The following is a 19,789-nucleotide window of genomic DNA, read 5'->3' on the forward strand; positions in this document are numbered from 1 at the left end:
ATCTAACACAACAAGTTGTTCGTTCCGCTCTTTTATGACTAACGAAAGCTTGGCTATAATGTACTGTTTTTTCAAATAAATATATTCAATAGCCTTTTGCACATCGCCACTTACGGCTTTCAAGTTTACTTTACATCGCGTTAACATACTCATTGTATCTTTGACGCATTCTTTGATATCAACCAAATCGAGCTCAAGCCGTTTTATTTCTTCGATGAACTTATTAGTTCCAATCAACTCTTCACACATTTCTAGCAAACCTTCAGAACAGTTTTCGGACGCTTTTGGTTGCAGAAGCGAAAATTTTTCAATTTCACCCTGAAAAATCAAGAATCTATTTCTGTTCAAATTTATATTATACTGCAACAACTCTCCCCGTATTTCCGAGTAAGAAACACCGTTGTCGTTCATAAAATATTTACTTTGGTTATCTAGTGTGATTGATTTTCCAATTGAAAAGTCTCTAAGAGGCACTGTGTCGTTTCGATGCAGAAAAACTGAAAAAAATATTGTTACTTTAGAAAATGTTGGCTTATGGTTTTCAGACTGATGAATCAAACCTGTCTGCTTAGTGTGTCTGAGCTTTTTAGCTCGAGTTCCAAAAACAAAACATAATGCATCTATTATATTGCTTTTACCACTTCCATTCTCTCCGATGATTGCGTTAAAACCGCGATTGAATGGACCAATGACGACTTTTCCTGCGTAAGTTTTGAAGTTTTCAACCTCAATACATCGGATAACTAAAATACCATTATCCAGCATAGCTCATGTCGAAAAAACTACTCTACATTTCGGTGATATTATTAATTTTTGGCTATATATAAATTCATTTTTTATTTACACGTCCACTGATAATAAAAATTTTTCCTTGATTTGTGAAGCTGAAAAGAAAAAAGTTTGACACAAATTATTCTGCCTGAGTTTTATACTGGGTTTTAATATACTTAGACATTATTAAAAAGTCTTTAATATAAAAACTAACGGTTTATTACATTAGAAACTTAACATATAGTACATAACAACGTTGCTCTCAAATATTGAAGATAAAATTTATGAAAACGGAAGAAAGTGAACATTTAGTCTCCAAGACAAGTTCGCCAGATTCTGACAAACCAGAGTGCAAATTTAACCATGCAATTCTCACTTTGATAGTCGTTTTTATAGTTGTCTTAATTGAATTTCACACTGTTTTGTACTTTGATAAACGTGCAGGGACAGCCAAATATTACATACCCGTGTGGATATTAATTTTTATTGCGGGTTATTCTTATATTTTGACTTTCATCACTTCGCCAGGAACTATAACCAACGACGAACGATTTTCGTTGAGTAATATCAACGAAGTAACAAACATTGCCACTTTTTACACGCGAAAAAACGAGGCTCAAGCAGTTTACGACAAGTCTTACAAAATTATCACGGATATGCGGTTTTGCTATTGGTGTAGAAAGTTAAAGCCTGACCGCACGCATCATTGCAGAAAATGTAACAAGTGCATTTTGCGAATGAACCATCATTGCCTTTGGTTTTCTAACTGCATTGGATACTTCAACAGCAAGTATTTTGTTTTGACTGTTTTCTACATGTCAATAGCGCTGTCAATATCGAATTTTTATTTGCTGAAATATTACTATTCGTTGATGACTTCCAACATTGACTTAAACAACTTCAGCATAATTTCAATGGCATGCATTATTTTGCTGTCAATTGTAAAGTTTATTTTTCTTTTTCTGATTACAACACTAGTCAGGTTTAATTTTTTCAAGTTGTACCACAATCTCACCACGCTCGAGTACTGTGAAGGTAGCAATTCAGCATCAATATCTAGACGTCCAAACTGGAAAAAGGACTTTTTTTCCAACGTTTCAGAGGTACTCGGCACAAATTATTTGTTTTGGCTAATCCCTACCAAACCCAAACTTGGAACTGGATACGAATTTCAACTAAATGAAAAAGAATCTTATCACACTTCTCCAGCATTAAATATAAAATTCATTTAAAAATTGTCAAAAACGTTTTCTCTTAACAATAATGTTGGAGTTTTATTTATCAAATCGAAAACACCTTTAATAGGATCTTCGTCTTTTGATGCGCTAGGTACTTGAGTAATTACCAAGTGCAGCCAATCTAAAAAAGGAGAAATAAAAATAAGTGGTGATCGACTCTCTGAGCTGTCTGTTGTTATCGACAGCAAAATCAGATTTCTGAAAACATAGGTGAAACGACATATGTTCAGTGGAATTTCAATAGCGTCGGCTGTCTCATATTTTTTTAGCCATTTGAAATTCGAGTCTTTTCTGACAACATCATTGGACATTTTTGAGAGAACAACCCAACCAGAATACACTGACAAAGTGCATTCGAAATACTTGTTTTGTTTTAAAATATCTATATTATATGATTCCTTATCAGTTTCAAATTGTATTTGAAGCTTTTTTAATTGCTGTATGTTAACAAATGTAATATTTAAAAGTTTAAAGACTTTTTTTTCTATTACAGGCCGAAGTAAATAAGACGGATGAACGGACACAGGACCAATTACATAATGGCTTGTTACCGGTATGTCTTTTATTATTTTATGATTCAAATTAAACACGTTTATAATTTTTCCAGAGTACTCAGCTTCCTTAGAGACTTCTACCTGCACGATGCGTGTTGCAGAACACCGTATGTAGTACCCAAAATAGTTTTCAGTTATTAATAACTTTACGCTATTATAAACAACCGCGTTTGAGAACGCATATTGATCTAAATGATAATCACCTATACACCACTTGATTGTGGTAATCGGAAAAAGATTCGTGTACCTTGAGTGATCCTTAACTTCCACCGTTTCACCGATCAAGCATTGGCCTTTGATGAAAATTGGATGAGATTCTGCTTGCGCAAGTTTTGCTTCTTCTTCAGACTTCAAGTCTTTTATAACCTGTTCTTTATGTAGTTTGAATCGAGTTTCGTTTCCTTGCTCATAGTCTGCGTCGTCGTCATCATCACTCAAAATCTCATCATCTTCGAATTTGGTGTTATTTTGCAAAGCTTTGTCAACGAGATCATCGTTGATTTGCTTTTCACGTTCTGCTTTTTTTTCTCGTAACAACTGTAAAGTGCTGGTGAATGTTTCGCCATTAGTGATCTTGAGATTTTTGGTGAAATCAGTTTCTCTATATTCTTTTAAATGATCTCGCACATTGACTTTAGAAAATAATTCATCAACACTTAGTGCCTCAGTTGATGACACGGTTTGGCCCATAAAACATTCTACTTAGAAAATATCACAAAATAAAATTTGCATGCGACTATATCTATTACCGTGTACATTTATTTTAATAATAAAATAGATTATATATAAGTAGAATCAATTGTAGTTAAGTACTACTACTCGTCATTTATCACTTTCATGATTTTTGCGCTAAATTAAAAAACAACACTTCTTAATACTGACAAGCTCTTGTTCAACATAAAAATTAAAATAAATAAACTGCATATCAAGGAACAACCCAGATATCCGCTGATTTATAACGATAAATATTTTTTATGACTAAAAAATTATTTATTCATAACAATTAGCTAAATTCTAGTAAAGTACTTAAAACTCTAACAACTTGTCATGATTATTCCAATTCGCTGTTTTTCATGTAACAAAGTTATAGGGAACAAGTGGGAAATTTATCAAGAAAAACTAGCTGAGTGTATGCCAATAGAGTAAGTGTGAGAGTTTAAGACCGAAAGTTTGCGAATATGATATTTTTTAGCGAAATTTTGGACAACTTAGGATTGAAACGTTACTGCTGCCGCAGAATGTTATTGGGTCACGTCAATTTGATTGACGACTTGTTGAAGTACAACCGTAAGTTTACTCTTTTCGCATAATTTTTTAGCATATGAAAAACGCCAATATTCTCAAAACAGAGGAAACATATAAAATTTCTGGCCCAATAAATTTTTATTGCTCATGTTTACACAGACAAGACTTATTCATACAGATATTATTAAAATTAAAATTTATAAACAATAAATAACTATGTATATAACTCGCTATCACAAATAAAAAGATATGGACAGACGATTAAAATATAAAATAATTTAACGTCTCCTCTTCTTATCTAACTTCTTTTTGTAAAATTCGAGTTCTTCACCTTCAAGGATGTAACCGTTACAAACACCGGATTGACCTGGACGAGTAGTAATAATAGCGAACAAACGACCTGATTTAAATTGTTCCAACAAAGATGGGCAAACATTTTCGTTTTCTAAGCGCTTGGCGTGCTTAGCTTGAACGCTGCGCGACTTTGATTCTTCATCAGGGATTTCGTTTTTACCAAGATTAACTCCGTATCTAGTGTAGTACCAAGTGATAAACGGGTTTGCATCAATAGCAACAATAGAGCTCTTCGTAATCGTGTTGGTTCGGACTAACTCGTTGGAGGTCGGGTTGTATACGACGTTGTTTATTTTAGTTTTGAAAGAGATTTGTTGGCTTCCCCATGAAAAAGAACCGGAATCGAGTCTCAAAGCTCTGTATTTGTGGTTTCCACCACGAGTACGTACGACGTGAACACGCTCGTTGCCGAGTTTAGTTAAAGCGGCGGGACGACCGAGCTCATACTTCTTTTTTTTTTGGTGGATGGCTCTTTTACCTCCAGTTGCTCGTCTTTTGTGTCTTGAGTCTCTTGAAATACCCATTTTTTACTGAAGAATAATGAAATTAGTATATTAAAAAATTATATGCATTTAGACAAAACACCAATTTCTCAAAATGATTAAACTATAGTTAAATCTCTTAGTTTCCCCAAACTTGTTCGTGTCATACATTACAATCATTAATTAATACTATTTAACGTTATGCAGCCTTTCAGCAATATAATATTTCTATTTTTACGATAAAAAAAAAATTTTCTAATGGATGTAATTCGCCTGTGCAATAATCGGGCGAAAATTTATTACGATGTTAAAGCTCTAGAAAAGTAAGTTGGCAACGCCACAGGTATTAATAGACAACTCGCGCTTTACTTCCTCAATTATGGAAAAAAGTCTTTAGAGCCTGAAAATCCAGAAAATTCTCATAACGTCTCTAACAAATCTATCACGACGCCAGACGACTTTAAATTTATGAACTCTAAAAAAAACCTCAAGAGAAAACTTAAAGTTCGTGTCAACGAGCAAGGTATGAGAGTTCGGCGAGGTATGGGTAAAAAAAAAAGAGACTAAGTTTTCTTGGCCAAATTATGTCTAAAATAAGCGTGATAACAATTCGTGTCACGACTTGAATCTAGGCAATCAATGTTTGCAACCCATTTATAAATAGCATCAAAATCGTTCAACTGTTGTAACACTTTTCTTTCAGCTGGATTCAATTCAAAATAGTTGAACATTAATCTGAACATATGATTGCGCAACGTACCCAAAGAGTATTTTTTTGTATGCTTATACATTTCTAGTAGTTCGAGTATTAAATCTTTCTTACTTGGTCTAGTATTTTCGTAAAACAACGTTGGATCGTAGAGCAGGCTTTCAGCAGACATAACAGCTGCTGCTTTGGTGAACTCCAAACATTCATCGGCTGTAGTTTTACTGCAAACCGAACCGTTAGCAACTACAGGAATACTAAGGATGTTGACTAGATAAGCTATTAAGTCCCAATCTGCAGCGTATATTGCGTTACTTTTGTTCTTACTCGATCTTGCGTGTATTGTCAAAAAGCAAATACCTAAAGTTTCCAAACTTCGACAAAATGCGATGGTTTTTTCGTACACTTTCGATAATTCGTCAAATCTAAGTCTGTTTACATACGCAATATCATTTCCACTTATTTTAGATATCAAAGTTTGATTAGTGTGTTCCGAATCATTTAACAATTTTTTTGGTAAGTTGTTTAATAAAGCTTCGTCTTCTACGATCCTCAACTTAATGGAAATAGGTTTTTTCACAAGTTTAACGAGTTGCTCAATGACCGTAAGCGATTTTTTTGTGTCTTTCAGCATAGCACTGCCATACTTGCCTCTAAATGCGATAGCTTGTGGGCAACCACAATTTAAGTCGAAAACATCGACGTAATTTTGCAAGACTTCACAGGTGAAAAGAAGATTGTGCAAGTCGGAACCAGCTAGTTGAGCAATGACAAATTTCTCTCGGTTATCATAAACTCCCAAGTCGTGTAAAACTTCTTCGCGGTAATAAGCGTTTTTTTGGAACGTTTTGCAATTTATCATTGGCGTGAATGCAACATCAGTTCCGTACCTCAGACTCAGCCGTCTGAAGCAATGGTCAGAACCATTGAACATTGGAGCCATAATATATTTCGGACTTCCTAACGCTTTCCATAACTCCCATGATTCTGCATTTGTCAAACATACCATTGAAAATGATATTGATAGACATATCACACTCCACAAAAAAGTAAAAAAATAAAGTTAAAAAATTATACATCTAATTTTTGGATTGTTTCACATCGAATAGTTTCATCTGAGTCTAAAATAAGGCAACCTGTCGGCAAGTCTACCGCTTTTAAGAAACCAACTTGGTAACCAAGGGGATTTCCTCTGTCATATATAAATTTGAGCTTTTTGTTTCGGAAAGCGAGGACTTTGTCGAGGATTTTCGCAATTCTTTCGCTATCAGGATAACCGTTAGAAAATATATTGAATAGTTTCTGATATATCATATCAGATATATGTTTTTGATCATGTTGCGCGTCAATATACTTCATTAAATATGAAGCATTCGATAAATTACTGCCTTTCGCAACATTAAGCCCAATAGAAATTAGATACAAGTCGTCATGCTCTCCACTTACTTTCTCACACAAAACGCCACCAATCTTAAATTCGTCAATTATCAGGTCATTCACCCATTTAACCATGACGTTCGTGCTACTTTTGCATATCGAAAAAATTTTATTCAACTCGCTTGCTACTAAAGCTCCAGTTGCTATACTTAGAGATTCAACAGGAAGTCCTGAGATATGCGTCAGAGCTGAAAACTTTATGTTTACGTCAGGATTCATATCGTCCCAGACTCTTCGAGTGTTGTGAACCTTAGTTCCTACTCCTTTTGTTTGTTCATTGGCAGTCAAAACTACACTTCGAACATCGTCCTTTATTTTTTCAGCATAATGTTTGAAGTAATCTAAAAGATGAGTATGGGTACTTCTTATTGTTTTAAAATGATAATTTAAAACGTTCCCAACGCGACGAACATCAGGAGTTGAGGGTTCAGATTTTAAAATTTCATCAAACGAACCTCTCATTTCTTTTTTATCCAAAAAATTTTTATCCAATCATATATTCGTCCAAGATATTTTTTTTTATTTTATTTTTCGCCAGAAATTATTTCTATTTATTTTATTTAACAAAAGAAATTTTCAGGTTTAGCATTAATTCGTGTGAAGACAATTTATTTTACTTAATTCAATAAACTGCGCGATAAATATTTTAGAATTATTGTTAAAGTAAATAATAGCCGAAAATTTTATTTGATGATGTTATACACCCAATATAGTTAGAGTGATGCAGTTAATTTTAGAAAAATCCAGTAAAAGATTATGTCGTGAAAATTTATTCAGAGATCCTCCAAATATACTTTTAAAAGACAACCAGCTAACTAGCGACGCTCTTGCTTTGCAAGAAGCCCAAATTTTTGCTTTTAGTAAAGAATTTAATCAGTTAAGTTATAGCATAATTTCAGCGATATACGAAGTTTGTTCCTATGACGTTAATTCAACGCGTGTTGAGCTACAGAAAATTTGTGAGTCGGGATACGTCATCAATGACGAAAACAATTCTACTAATAAAAGTGCAAAAAAAAGACTTTATTCAGACGCCTCGGAACCTTTATTTTCTTTGCTTTCCAATTCTGACAGTCCTGTTCAAAAATCAAACAAAATAAATAATCTCGTTTCTTCCATTACGAACGAAACGAAATACGGCACAGAAGTGGTTTCGTTTTTGCGTAAAACTGTAATTAACCAGGCTAAACGCATCGTCGTCTACAAAGACGAAATTTCGAACTTGCGAAAACAGAAAGAAGAACAAGAACATATGCTAAATTCTTATGACTTGCGTGTGAAAGAGCTTGAATTCTGTCTTAATCACATTATTTGCACTCAGTATGAATCTGAATACAATCAAAACTCAAACAAGTTCAACAATTCGCAAAAAAAATTTACTGATAGTTATGACAGGTCTGAAGCCTTTTAGCTGACTCAATTTAAAATTAATTCGGTGAAATAAAATTAATATATATTGATTTCTATTTTTTGTTCTTCACCAATATCATTACCAATAGTAACATAGAGCTGTTAATAAGCGCATATTTGAGGTAATCACTTTTAAACATTCTGTGTGTCAAGCTTTCTGAAAATCTACTTTTTTGGTAACTTACCAAACATGACGATATGATGCCTGGCTTTGAATAGCAATTCGTAGTATGACAAAAAAAGTTTCTTCGCCCAAGGTAAGATTATATGATTAATTCTAATAGCAAAATTGTCAAAATTTCCCTCTAACGATTTTAAATAATCGAAAAAAACGAAAAATATATCAATCAACAGGAAAACTTTAATAAGCTCAACTAATTTAGAATAACTAGATCTTTTTGTAATATTTTTTTTTGTCATATCAGGCTTCAGAATATTTCTTTTTATTATTGAACTTTACCAAAAAATTAGACTGAATTATAATATTCAAAATAATTTTACGCAGTTCTTTATTATAAGACACTAAAATATTTTATTATATCTTATAAATTATTTTTATGATCAGTGAACAATGCATCCAGAATACACCCATTAAAACAAAAATCCAAACTTTTAAGTGGCCTGTAAGTCAAATTAGTAAATTATTTTAGGGAGCATCACCCCTAACGATAATCTCGCCAAACGATAAATTAACTTTAAGAAATATTTTTAAAATCTGCAGGCATGATGAATTTCTCAAAAGCTTAGAAAACTCTGAACTTACTAATATAGATTTCTTTAATGAAAAATATCGAAATTTAGCAAAGAGTTTTGCGTCAGGATCTCAAATTAGTAGTAACAGTAACTTCGTTACTTCGAAATTTAATTTGGCTCTGGACAATTATTTAATGACTAGACTTAAGTTAAGTTTACTACTGGTTGAACCCGGAACAGACCTTGTTTCTTTACTAAAGCTCATTGTTCCACATAGACACGAACATGAGACTTTATTCATATTACATGCCTACTGGAAATACATACAAGAACTTTGCCGTATGCAAAACCCCGAAGTACCTAGTAGCCTGAGAGAAGTCCTGAAAATAAAATATTGTCCCAAAGAGTACAAAAATAAAGTTCAATTAGACTCAAAGTATTTGATCAAGTTTCAAAACGATGAGGCGTTAACTTGGATCGACAAACTACTAGCTGAATCCGAATCTTGGTATCGCAAATGCTGGAAAAATCAAAACATAATTCCTACTGAAATCATATCTGAGCTCGCAAAAGAATTGTATTCTAGACGAAAAAATTTGACTATTTTAAAGAATCAGTCAAATGCTAGTCAATGTGCCGTATACAGCACTTTATCTTCGGAATTGAAAAAGCAATTGAACTTAATTAGTTCAAGAAAACGTATTTTCAAATTGTTACGACCGTTTTCCTGTGCAAATTACAATGTAGTGCTCGGAGGACCTTTGCCCTGGGAGACAAATATACTTAGAGAAATTTTTAAAAAATTTTAAATAAATCTGCACTGCACACTTTGTTTATAATCTGCTTGTTGGTAAACAAAAGTTGTGACAAATCATCCACATTGAAATAAAGAGGTATTTATATGTGTCAAACTGGGATTTTAAATTGTTGATATAACATAAAAGCGAGTTTGCAAAGATTTTAGTGTCAATTTCGTTAGCCATATCTTCGTAGTTAATTTTGTTTTTGATATCATCGACAGTAAGAGTTTTAGTTATATTCATAATCGTATTTGACGTGAGAAAAAATTCTTTGACGCGAAATGACGGCTCGAGAAATTCAATGCCAAACATGTAAAACAAAAGTTTAGCCAAAATGTTGTTATTCCATCTTGGTATTTCGAACGATTCAAATGAACAGTTTTCACTACGAGCTACGATTTTATATTTGGTGTCATAATATTTGGCTGGACGCCACAAAGGCGAATTTTCGATTTCAGTTAATTTGTAATACACTTCTAACCATGCGTCTTGCCGTTCGTTTTCATACATCAAGTCCTTTTTTTGCCGGCTAGTATTCATGAGTTGTTTAATGGCGCTTTGCAGCGGCAGATTAGTTAAATCATTACAAATAATATATTTAAACATTTTTTCTCCTACAGATGAGTACAAAAATCTACACAGTTCTGGATTATCGTGAAGATCGAGCAAAAAAGCATCTTGGTTAACCGTTGGAGCAAAAATGCGAATTTCAGTTTTATTAGATATAAGATAAATGCCTTTGTGGTCGATTTCTCCAAAGCAGTTGTTTTCGAACAGTTTATTGAGCTTTAAGTAGTCGGGAATTTTAGAAAGTTCAGTTAGCAAAATTACGTTTCGTTGATAGAGTTCACTAAGTCTTTTAGAAACAACACTTTCGTTAACAGCATCGCCGTTTGATTTAGAGTGGAGAATCACATCTCGGATGTAAAATAATTCTATTAATTCCGAACACACGTCGGAGTATGTCTTAGTGTAAAGGGTATTAATTGTTTTTATCCTTATAACATACTCGCAAAAACAATCTGTAATGTTCATTACACGCAGACTCTCGGGAGTGATTGTATTTTCTATTTGTTTTATATACTTTATCACATACGCTTTCTCAATATGCAAATATGCCAAAAGTTTTAATATAATATGCTTCACGCAAAATTTACTGTGAATTAGTTTCAACGTTTGATCCAGATCATCCAAACTTTCCTGCTCACATTCAGCCGTGTCGTGCTTTTTTTCGATATTTTCATCCACTAACCCAGCAACATTTTGATAAAACTCATTTTCAAACTTAGTAACTTCATCAATCGTGTACTTGGCTAATCTAGGTTTGAGCCAATTTTTACAATGTTTTTTCTTCAGACACTCAAGTTTTGATTCTATATCTTTTACCCGAAAAAGAATACTCTTTAATAAGATTGTTCGGTAGTTATCTAAAGTCGAATTTGGAAAGATATGACAAATTATTTTATTTGTGTCGATTTTCAGACCCCCTAAATAACTTTTAATCGTGTTATGAGTTTCTACTAGCATAGACTCGTATCAGGTGCAATGTGTGCATCTAACCGATATTTATATAACGTTAGCTTAGTGTATAAATTTCATTCACAAAGCAATCTAGAAAAATTTTTTCAGTATCAATACTAGTGCACTTTTGTAGTCCTAACTTGATTATCTAATATTTATATTTTTATTATTTTAAAATAACATTTTATATAATTGTATAAATCTAGTCCATCAAAATGAAATTAGAAGAATAATACTAGTTAAAACGCAAAGTGGGATGGGTTTATTGTCTTTTTTTGCAAATATTTACAAACTAAACTTTGGTTTAAACTCAGATTGTACTGATAATGAACACAAAAGTAATAAAAAAAATATACGAAAGCGAAATTTTTCTGAAAGATCAAATTCAAACGTGAATACGTGTAATAATTCGACTGAAACGCTGTATTATGATTATGACGTAGTGTTTCAAACTGATTTTTATGGGCATTTGTGCTTATTTCAAGACTGTAAAAACTCAGATGGTATACATGATTTTGAATTTCCAAACAGTCATTTCATCGAAAAACTGAAGTTTGAACCGTCAGGTATACGCACCGTTACTAACACACTATTATCATACGAACATATCACAACAATTGAAATTCTTTCTGAAAACAAACTTCAATTTTTGTACAAACGCGTATGGTTTATTTTCATTTCGATACATAACAATGTCGTTTTTTTGCGTGAACGCTTAGTTCTAGAAAAGTTTAAGTTAATGATACCAATTTTTATCGAATATGTTAGTGTTTTTGTCAGCAACGGAGATGATTCCAAAAAGTTTTGGTCTGATCATTGCGCTTTAATTTTGTACCTAAATAAAAAAACGCACGAAGCGATTTTTTTTGTAAATAATGTTTCACTAGATTTGATACTTATAGAAAAAGATAATGCTAAGCTTCGAAAATTACAAATAGACAATCAAAAGCTCAAACCTCAGTTTCATGTTGTTTCAGATCAGCGATATCTTTGGTGTCAACTCAACGCAAACAATTTTAGTTTTAAATTAGAAGAAAAGACGTTTATTTTCAAAACAAATTCGTATAATTATACATCGATCACGCCTGTGTGCAACACAGTGGAAATATCGTTTAAAAATGAATTTATTGATATTATTGAAGTTAAAAACCTTATTGATGTAATATTATTTGACCAGACTGACTTCGCAATCACTAAAATTTATTCAGATAGTAATGAAGAAACTTCCAACAAAGAAAATCAACTGAGTGTCAACAACTCTAACGCTACGACAGCCATTTCAAATACAAACGAAAAATACCTACAATCAGATAATCATATTTCACAGACGAACGTAGAAGCTTATGGGATTATTCCTTATGAATTCGAATATTAGAATAAATAAATTAAAAAAACTAAATTTAATAAAGGTAGGTATGAATTTCAAACACCAAGTATAAATCTAGCAGTATGGAAGATTTGAATTATTCCAGAGCTAAACGAATCAAATACATAAGCAAACTTAGTGGCGAAAACGATATTAATGAACTTTGGGCTGAAACAATAAAAGAACGGGAGTTGAGAAACAATATTAATGAAAAAAATGACGCTAACTTTGACAAATATTTTGAAAACGAAAACCACCTTATGGAATTAGTTATGAAAACCAGTAAGTTTGGTTCAACTAAAAATCAGGCGTATAAATTAAACTACGCCGGCGCTGATGGTTGGGTTCGTGCCACATCTGATCGGAAGTATCGCCAATATATCAACCGTCTTGGTGGATATAATCGACCGCTAGACTCAGCCAACTAGGTTAGAGTAACACCATTTTATTTTTTTTCGAATCCCATATTTGTTTGGTTTGTTTTAAACTGAATTTCTTATAATTTATCATAATAGGTTCTTCAATACTATTTGAACTATATTCCCAGTTTTGTTCTATAGGATTTTCTTTAATAATATCAATTTGTTTATTTTCTTTACTAGATGGAGTTAAAAAGTTCAAACTTTTCCAGCTAGAAACTATATTATTATATGTTTCTCTTTCAGTTGAAAAGTTATTTTTATTATTGTTTTTTGAAATTGTATTTCGGTCACTTATTTTATTATTAATCAATTTTTCATATTCTTTATGAAGTTTTACAAACTCTTCTGTTACGATAGTAAATTTATTTTTATATTCATCTCTTTGTAATTGAGTTTTCTTCAATTTAAAGTCCAAATCATATAATTTTTTTTGATTTATTAAACTCTCCGAATTTAAAAGGTGCAAACTATCTGACAAAGAAATAGACAAATCACAAGAATTAGTCAGTTCACACTTTTGTTTGTTTAGCAGATTCAGGTAATCAGCTTCTAACTTCAAATTATGTTTTATTAACTGTTCATTTTGCTCTTCTAACGATTTTTCAATCGCTATGGATTTTTCATTAGCGGCTGTTAAATTGCTATTCAGTTCGATAACAGACATTTCTAACTGTTCGTTTCTTTCTAGTAATTCAGCTATTTGCTGGCTTAATTCCAGGTTGTTTTTCAAAAGTTCTTTGTCTTGAATGTTAAACTTAACGTATTCTTTATTAGCTTTTTTAGATTTTTTGTTTGTATACGATTTTCCGGTTTTATTTGCTTTTAGTATCTTACTTTTTTTGTCGGGACTTACTATGTAAGCTTCCGTGTTAAGTTTTGACAGTTGGTTGGAAATGTCAGAAGAAACAAATACTTCATTTTGAGAATTTTTTATTAAATCACTATCCAATTTCGACTTGAACTCACTGTTTGTTAGTTTCTCAAAAGAATCAGACACCACACTAACAGTTGAATCAACCGCTACCTCTTCGGAATACTCTTTCTTGTCTTCATTTATATTGGAGGTTAAATCAACATTATTTTCTGATTCAGTAAAGATGTCATTATTACTAGCAGATTGCGAATTATAGGAGTTTTGAAGTTTGTTTCCTTTTTTAGTCGAACTATAAGCTTTGAACGTCAATGCGCTTTTTATGTTTCTCATTGCTGTAGACTTAAATTTTTTCTTCGGTTTACTAACGCTAAGTAAACTTTTATCGCTACTATATCCAGAGTAATAATCTGCTGATTTACACGAAAGGTTGCTGTCAAGTCCTGAGTATGCCGGTGAACTTGTCATTAGCTGAGGAGAATCGAGCCTTTTGCGGTTTTGCTTGAAAATTGGTAATAATTTATAACGGTGCTTTTTTTTACTTTTGCTTAAAACTGGCTGATATGAGGAATCCGACTGTAAAAATTCATTAAGTTCTTTTTTTGTGCACATAGACGGATTGAAATCAATTGCAACGAGATTTTTCACACTCTCTTTATTTTTCTGATTTACGTTATTGTGTTGGATGGGACTGTTGATGATTAGTTTGTGTGTTTGATAGTCCACAGCTTTCCCTAGCTGTTGTTTAAGTTGAAGATTTCGAGCGTCATTATCATTGGTATTATTTTCAGGGTCGGCAGCGAGTTTGGGTTTTATTGATCCTAGGATTTCGTCAGTTTTAATTTCAAAAACAGGTTTTATCGAAGTGTAATTATCGTCTTCGCTCGTGGAAAAAGAATCTATGGATTGTTCATCAGCTAAAAAAATATTTTCCGACATCGAAATCTAATGCCCAAACAAATTCTGATTATTAATACTGGCACCCTTAATTACATGCACAATTATTTGTCCTCTTTTCTCAATTCTTGACTTTTCTGAATCATTAGATCTCGTATCGTGTCTAAAATCGATTCGTCAAACCAGCCATTTTCTGGAGAAAAATGTGCTGTTGGATTTGTTATTGAAATTAGTCTTTTCACTAATGGGATTTCCAACTCACATAACTGATACAATATAGAATGTTTAGATGGCGGAGTTAAGAATTGGAAATCAATTTTTTTATTTTTATCCAATGTTTCGTTGTTTTTAATTTTAAGTTTGTAATTAATTGATCTGAAATATGGATCTCTGAAATCGATGATTTGATATATCCGTGCTTCAGGGCGCTTGCGAGGATCATAGCCAAACTTACACAACGCTGTTCTCCATGGCCCATTTGTCCAGGTGAAAGCCAGCTTTGCCAAAATTTTTTTAAGTAGAGTTTTTTTAATAGTTTGAAGATTTGTCTATAATAAATTTTGCGTTGCTAACTTACATATTCTAGCAGACTGTTACGTAGCCATATAGGTTTATCATCGAAAGCTTGTTTTATCTTGTCATGACTCTCCTGCTCATGTTTTAAAAGCTTGATGTTTTTAACTGCTTCACTACATTCAGTATACACGTTTTGGCACGTGTTGCTACAAGTTAAATTCATTGTGACAGACTCATTATTTGGGTCGTTGAGCAACAAGTCGTGAAAAGTGTTTATATTGATATTATCGCGGTTTTCAGGAACAAAGAGATGCTCGAGATCCGCAATAAGATCCGCTTCGTCTATATCACTTTTGTTTTTTTTCATTGCAAAGTAATTAGAAACAGTTTGTTTCTTGTACGGTTTGAGTTGTCGTGAATAATTAGATGGAGGAATCATATCGAGTGTTTTCAAATTGCACATGGCTTGCTTAGATGCTTTCCTGCATATTTCGCCAAATATGTCTACGGGATATCTATATATATAATTTATACTGTTGTGATAGTCTGCCATATGTAAAAAAGTGTGGATTTGAGTGCAAATAGTAACACAGGAATAAATAGTTTCTCCATTTATCACGGACCTATGAATTACTAAGCCAAAACAAGGTTTTTTCTTTGAAAAAACACATGACGATAATGGATCGTCAGGATCGAATGTTAACGCGATGGACTCTGGTGTATTTCTGGACATAGCATCTCTAACTTTTTCAACCCCTCCTAAACACTCAATAATATAATCAACCTGTGGTATTTGTCCTGGGATTTCGATCATTGTAGTGTTTACAAGGTCTTGTATATTGTCAGACGTTAATATCACGTTATTGTCATTGACGGGGGTGTTATCAGACATAGATAATTACTAATGAATCATGTAAGTCGATTTTTTAATGGATATAAATCGTAACCAATGAATTATATATAATATTATAATATGGAAAAAAATTAAACTATAAGTCTATATAGTCATTATACCGTTAAATATTAATAATATTACTAAGATATTTTAGTTGGAGTTTTTTTTCATATGGTCTAGTATATTATGTCTTACTGCAGTATTTTAATTAATATTCACCTATTTAAAAATCAGGTTCGATTTTGTTTGCGCAGGGCTGGCCTTAAAAATGTTTTTATTTTTCTAAACATATATTCTATTATTAAAACTAAAAGTGTATTTGATATGGGCGTCTTTGTAATATGAGTTATTATAGTTATTTTGTATACTAGGAAGTAATTAGTAGTAATTATACCAGAACTAATATTCTATTTTGGAATTATTAATTTCATAATTTATAAACTATCTAATAATTAGATTGATATGATATAATATGGTCATGATTATTTTTTAAGCGTTATATGAACTAAATATAATCTTATCTGTAATATTTTGAGCATTGTGATAAGCTTAAGTTTTTTTGTTAATTGAAGCATTGAACCCTGTTAACAGAAAGAGTCTATTCCTTCGAGCATCCCTAGGAAATCAATGTTATTTCCGCTTTCCAGATTGTCCAAAATATCATCAAGTTTACAACTGTAATTGTGATTTATTGGTGATGATGATTCTGAAATTGCATTTGGAGTTACAGAATCATATTGGTCGTCAAATGGAAATTTGGAGTAAATGAATTTTTCAGTGTACAGCTCTATTAATTTACCGCATTCAATTTCTTTAAAACTAAGTAAATTAAAATAATTTTGCAGTAGAGCACATTGAAATGATAATATTGTAGGTGTATGATATTCTTCTACATTATATAAACGTAAAGAAAGTATGGCTGCTTGAGCCATGGTGTATAATACTTTGTCAGTGGATATTGCACGGTGACCAGGAAGTGGAATCATTTTAAACAACTTGTTATTTGGCAACACGCGTAATACAGGATGAAATGCATTTCTTATGACAGTCACACCTATCTGTGATTTATATTTTCGTTTAAATTCATCTATGATGTTTAATTCGAATTCATCAAATCCTTGTGTGTGAACAACGTAACAATCGTTTAATAACTGAGGAGGTAATGTCCATGGGTATGCCGATTCAATTTGGTTCGACAGTTTTCGAAGTTCCGAATACCCATGAGCAAAAGCGCAAAAGTACCATGGACAAGCACTTTCCTGCATGTTGTCTCCTGAAGTTGTGTAACTTAAGCATAGTCGAGTTTTGTATATGTTAGGGTGATACAACATTTCGTCAACTGCGTGAACGAATGGACAATTCTCTCCTCGAGGACAATAATGAGTTTCGTCCGCTTTACGAACGTTGTTGTTCAAGATTTGGTCATTGTAATTATTGATCTGGGAATTCTGTTTGTCAACAAACATTACTTTTCCGTACTGATCACAGATCGCTGTCCAGTTTGGGGCTTTAATTCTTGGACACCAAACTGGTATGTAGCGAAGTGTTAATGAATTAGATCTTGGTAAAAATGGAGTTCTGCGAAGCAATTTTGGCTCGTGGCTAAACATGCATCGTGCGATCATCTTACATTCATTAGACATACTTAATCGTTCGCAAAATTTTGTGCGAAAAATATTAAGTCTAGACCAGTTGAAGTTAGTATCAGTAAATACCAAAGGTCTTTCAAAATGAGACACAACTGCAGGTATCGATTGTGAAATATTTACGTAACCATTTGATTGTGCCTTTTGATCTCTTGCTTTGAAGTTCCCTTTCATTATATTACGTCTTTCTACGGAATGTGAAGTAACTCGAGCCTGGACGATCATATTAATTAGTGAATTATAAATTAAGCGTGATCTTTTTTAATTCTTGTTCGCACACATGATGTTACAAATAATTTAGAATAATTTTGATCTGTTTTGTGTTGATTTAATATTATTTTCGGATTTTTATTTATAACATGACAAAAATTAATTTATTTGATTAAGTTGTAAAACAGTCTATTAATATAAAATTTGTATAACTTGTCGTTGAAGATTAGTATAAACTTATGAACACTGCAATGTAAATTGCATTGGTCATATATTAACGGTTGGATTTTGTAGTTTTTCTAATTTACATAAACACATGTTACCCTCGTAGCTAAGCCCATATTGTTTTGCTAAATCATACAGATCTGCAACTTCTTGAGCGACCCAGGCATTTCTTAATTTGCTACGAATTGCATAAGCTATTTCTTCTATGACGACATTCCCGTTTTCTTCACTTTCATTTTTAGAGTTGTCATTAGTGTGACTAACAGAGAAGTCATCAATCTCAACTTTAGAGATTGTCGGTTTTGTTGCTGAATATTTAACAAATTTTTCCTTCATTGGTATATATGATAATTTTTCATAAACGCGATTTTCAGGCTGTTTCCATGGTTTGTTCGCTACATTTGCATTAGAAACAATGATGCTTTTTGTATTTCTATGGGCGTTTGGTTTAGATTTGGATTTTTTTTTAAATGAATCTACTTTTTTTCCATTATCCGTTACTATTTTTACGTTCTGGTTAAGTTCTTCAATGAGCTTGATTAAAGGAAGCGGGACTGAACTAGCTTCCGAGTTGATAAATTTGTTTATCTTATTAATCGTACTCTTTAAATTACCACAATGTAACAAAATATTTAGTTGAATATCTGCTTCAGTTGAATTTTCTTGTTGAGTCATACTAAATTCACAAAATATCTACAAAACAGATTAAAAAAATATATTTATTTTATAATTGAAGGCATACGTTAATTAGTGTCTTTCCATTCTTATAAAACTACTATTATGCAAATAACACAATATAGTGAGTTTGGAAATTTTTTTTAGCCTGAATATTTTTCTATTATACCTAATCTAATTAACTATAAAAAATATAAATATGAAAGATTTAACTAATGAACTGGAGATGAGAATAAGTCTAATTTAAAAACCATTGCATCGTATAAATTAACATTATTCTTTTAAATAAAAATTGTTTCATTTTTTATTATGAAATTTTATACATGCGCATTGAGTTATAATCGCACAATCAGTTTTATACACCTTTAAATTTTTGTAAAGATAATAAGTAATAATGGGACCAAGAATAAAGTTTAAGGTTGAGCCTAAAGCCATTGAAATGCTTGAAAAGCAACTAATAACCAATGATTTAGGAGGAAGAAAACGTATTAAGTGGATGATATTCAAGCTTGGTTCAGAATCATGGGATCTTTTGGCCTATGGTGAGCCAACTCCTGATTTTTTTGATAAAATCGTCGCATATTGTCCTAAAGATGAAGGCCGACAAATAATGTTTAGAAGCGCTGACGATAAAACAGACGTTTGGATTAAATATATTCCAGACGAAGCGTCAACTAAAGAAAAAACTCATTTTGCTACTGGTAGTGATAGTTTGTTTGAAAATTGTCGCACATGTAAAGTCAAGCTTGAGATCAGAGATCATGTCGAGTTGTCGAAAAACAACCCTGATCTAGCCAAATATGTAACGTAGATGTGCTTTTTATAAAAATTGCCTTTGCTTCAATTCAAATAAAG

At 32.2% G+C, this 19,789-nt stretch overlaps 2 protein-coding genes across 2 annotated transcripts; both read right to left on the reverse strand.

Annotated features, from left to right (window-relative positions):
• Positions 1-4,086: 4,086 nt before the first annotated feature.
• LOC142598163 (small ribosomal subunit protein eS8-like) lies at positions 4,087-4,688 on the reverse strand. Its single transcript, XM_075735120.1, has one exon. It carries the CDS (start codon positions 4,684-4,686, stop codon positions 4,087-4,089), a length of 600 nt encoding a protein of 199 aa, XP_075591235.1. The 5' UTR covers positions 4,687-4,688.
• Positions 4,689-5,207: 519 nt separating this feature from the next.
• Positions 5,208-17,110, reverse strand: LOC142598151 (tRNA-dihydrouridine(16/17) synthase [NAD(P)(+)]-like). Its single transcript, XM_075735109.1, has 2 exons — positions 16,978-17,110; positions 5,208-6,337 (listed from the first exon to the last, which is right to left on the reverse strand). Exons 1-2 carry the CDS (start codon positions 17,108-17,110, stop codon positions 5,208-5,210), a joined length of 1,263 nt encoding a protein of 420 aa, XP_075591224.1.
• Between the last annotated feature and the right edge of the window lie 2,679 nt (positions 17,111-19,789).

This window comes from Dermatophagoides farinae, unplaced genomic scaffold (assembly GCF_024713945.1).
Source record: "Dermatophagoides farinae isolate YC_2012a unplaced genomic scaffold, ASM2471394v1 contig9, whole genome shotgun sequence".
Classification (NCBI taxonomy): domain Eukaryota; kingdom Metazoa; phylum Arthropoda; class Arachnida; order Sarcoptiformes; family Pyroglyphidae; genus Dermatophagoides; species Dermatophagoides farinae.

Excerpts from the sequence above, each read along its gene's own strand:
- LOC142598163 (XM_075735120.1), bottom strand. The coding sequence starts at position 4,686 with ATGGGTATTTCAAGAGACTCAAGACACAAAAGACGAGCAACTGGAGGT.
- LOC142598151 (XM_075735109.1), bottom strand. The coding sequence starts at position 17,110 with ATGGCTCAAGCAGCCATACTTTCTTTACGTTTATATAATGTAGAAGAA. Across the intron at positions 6,338-16,977 it reads TTTTAAAGAAATTGAATGCG|AATCATGGGAGTTATGGAAA; the intron begins GTAAATTAATAG and ends TGACAAATGCAG.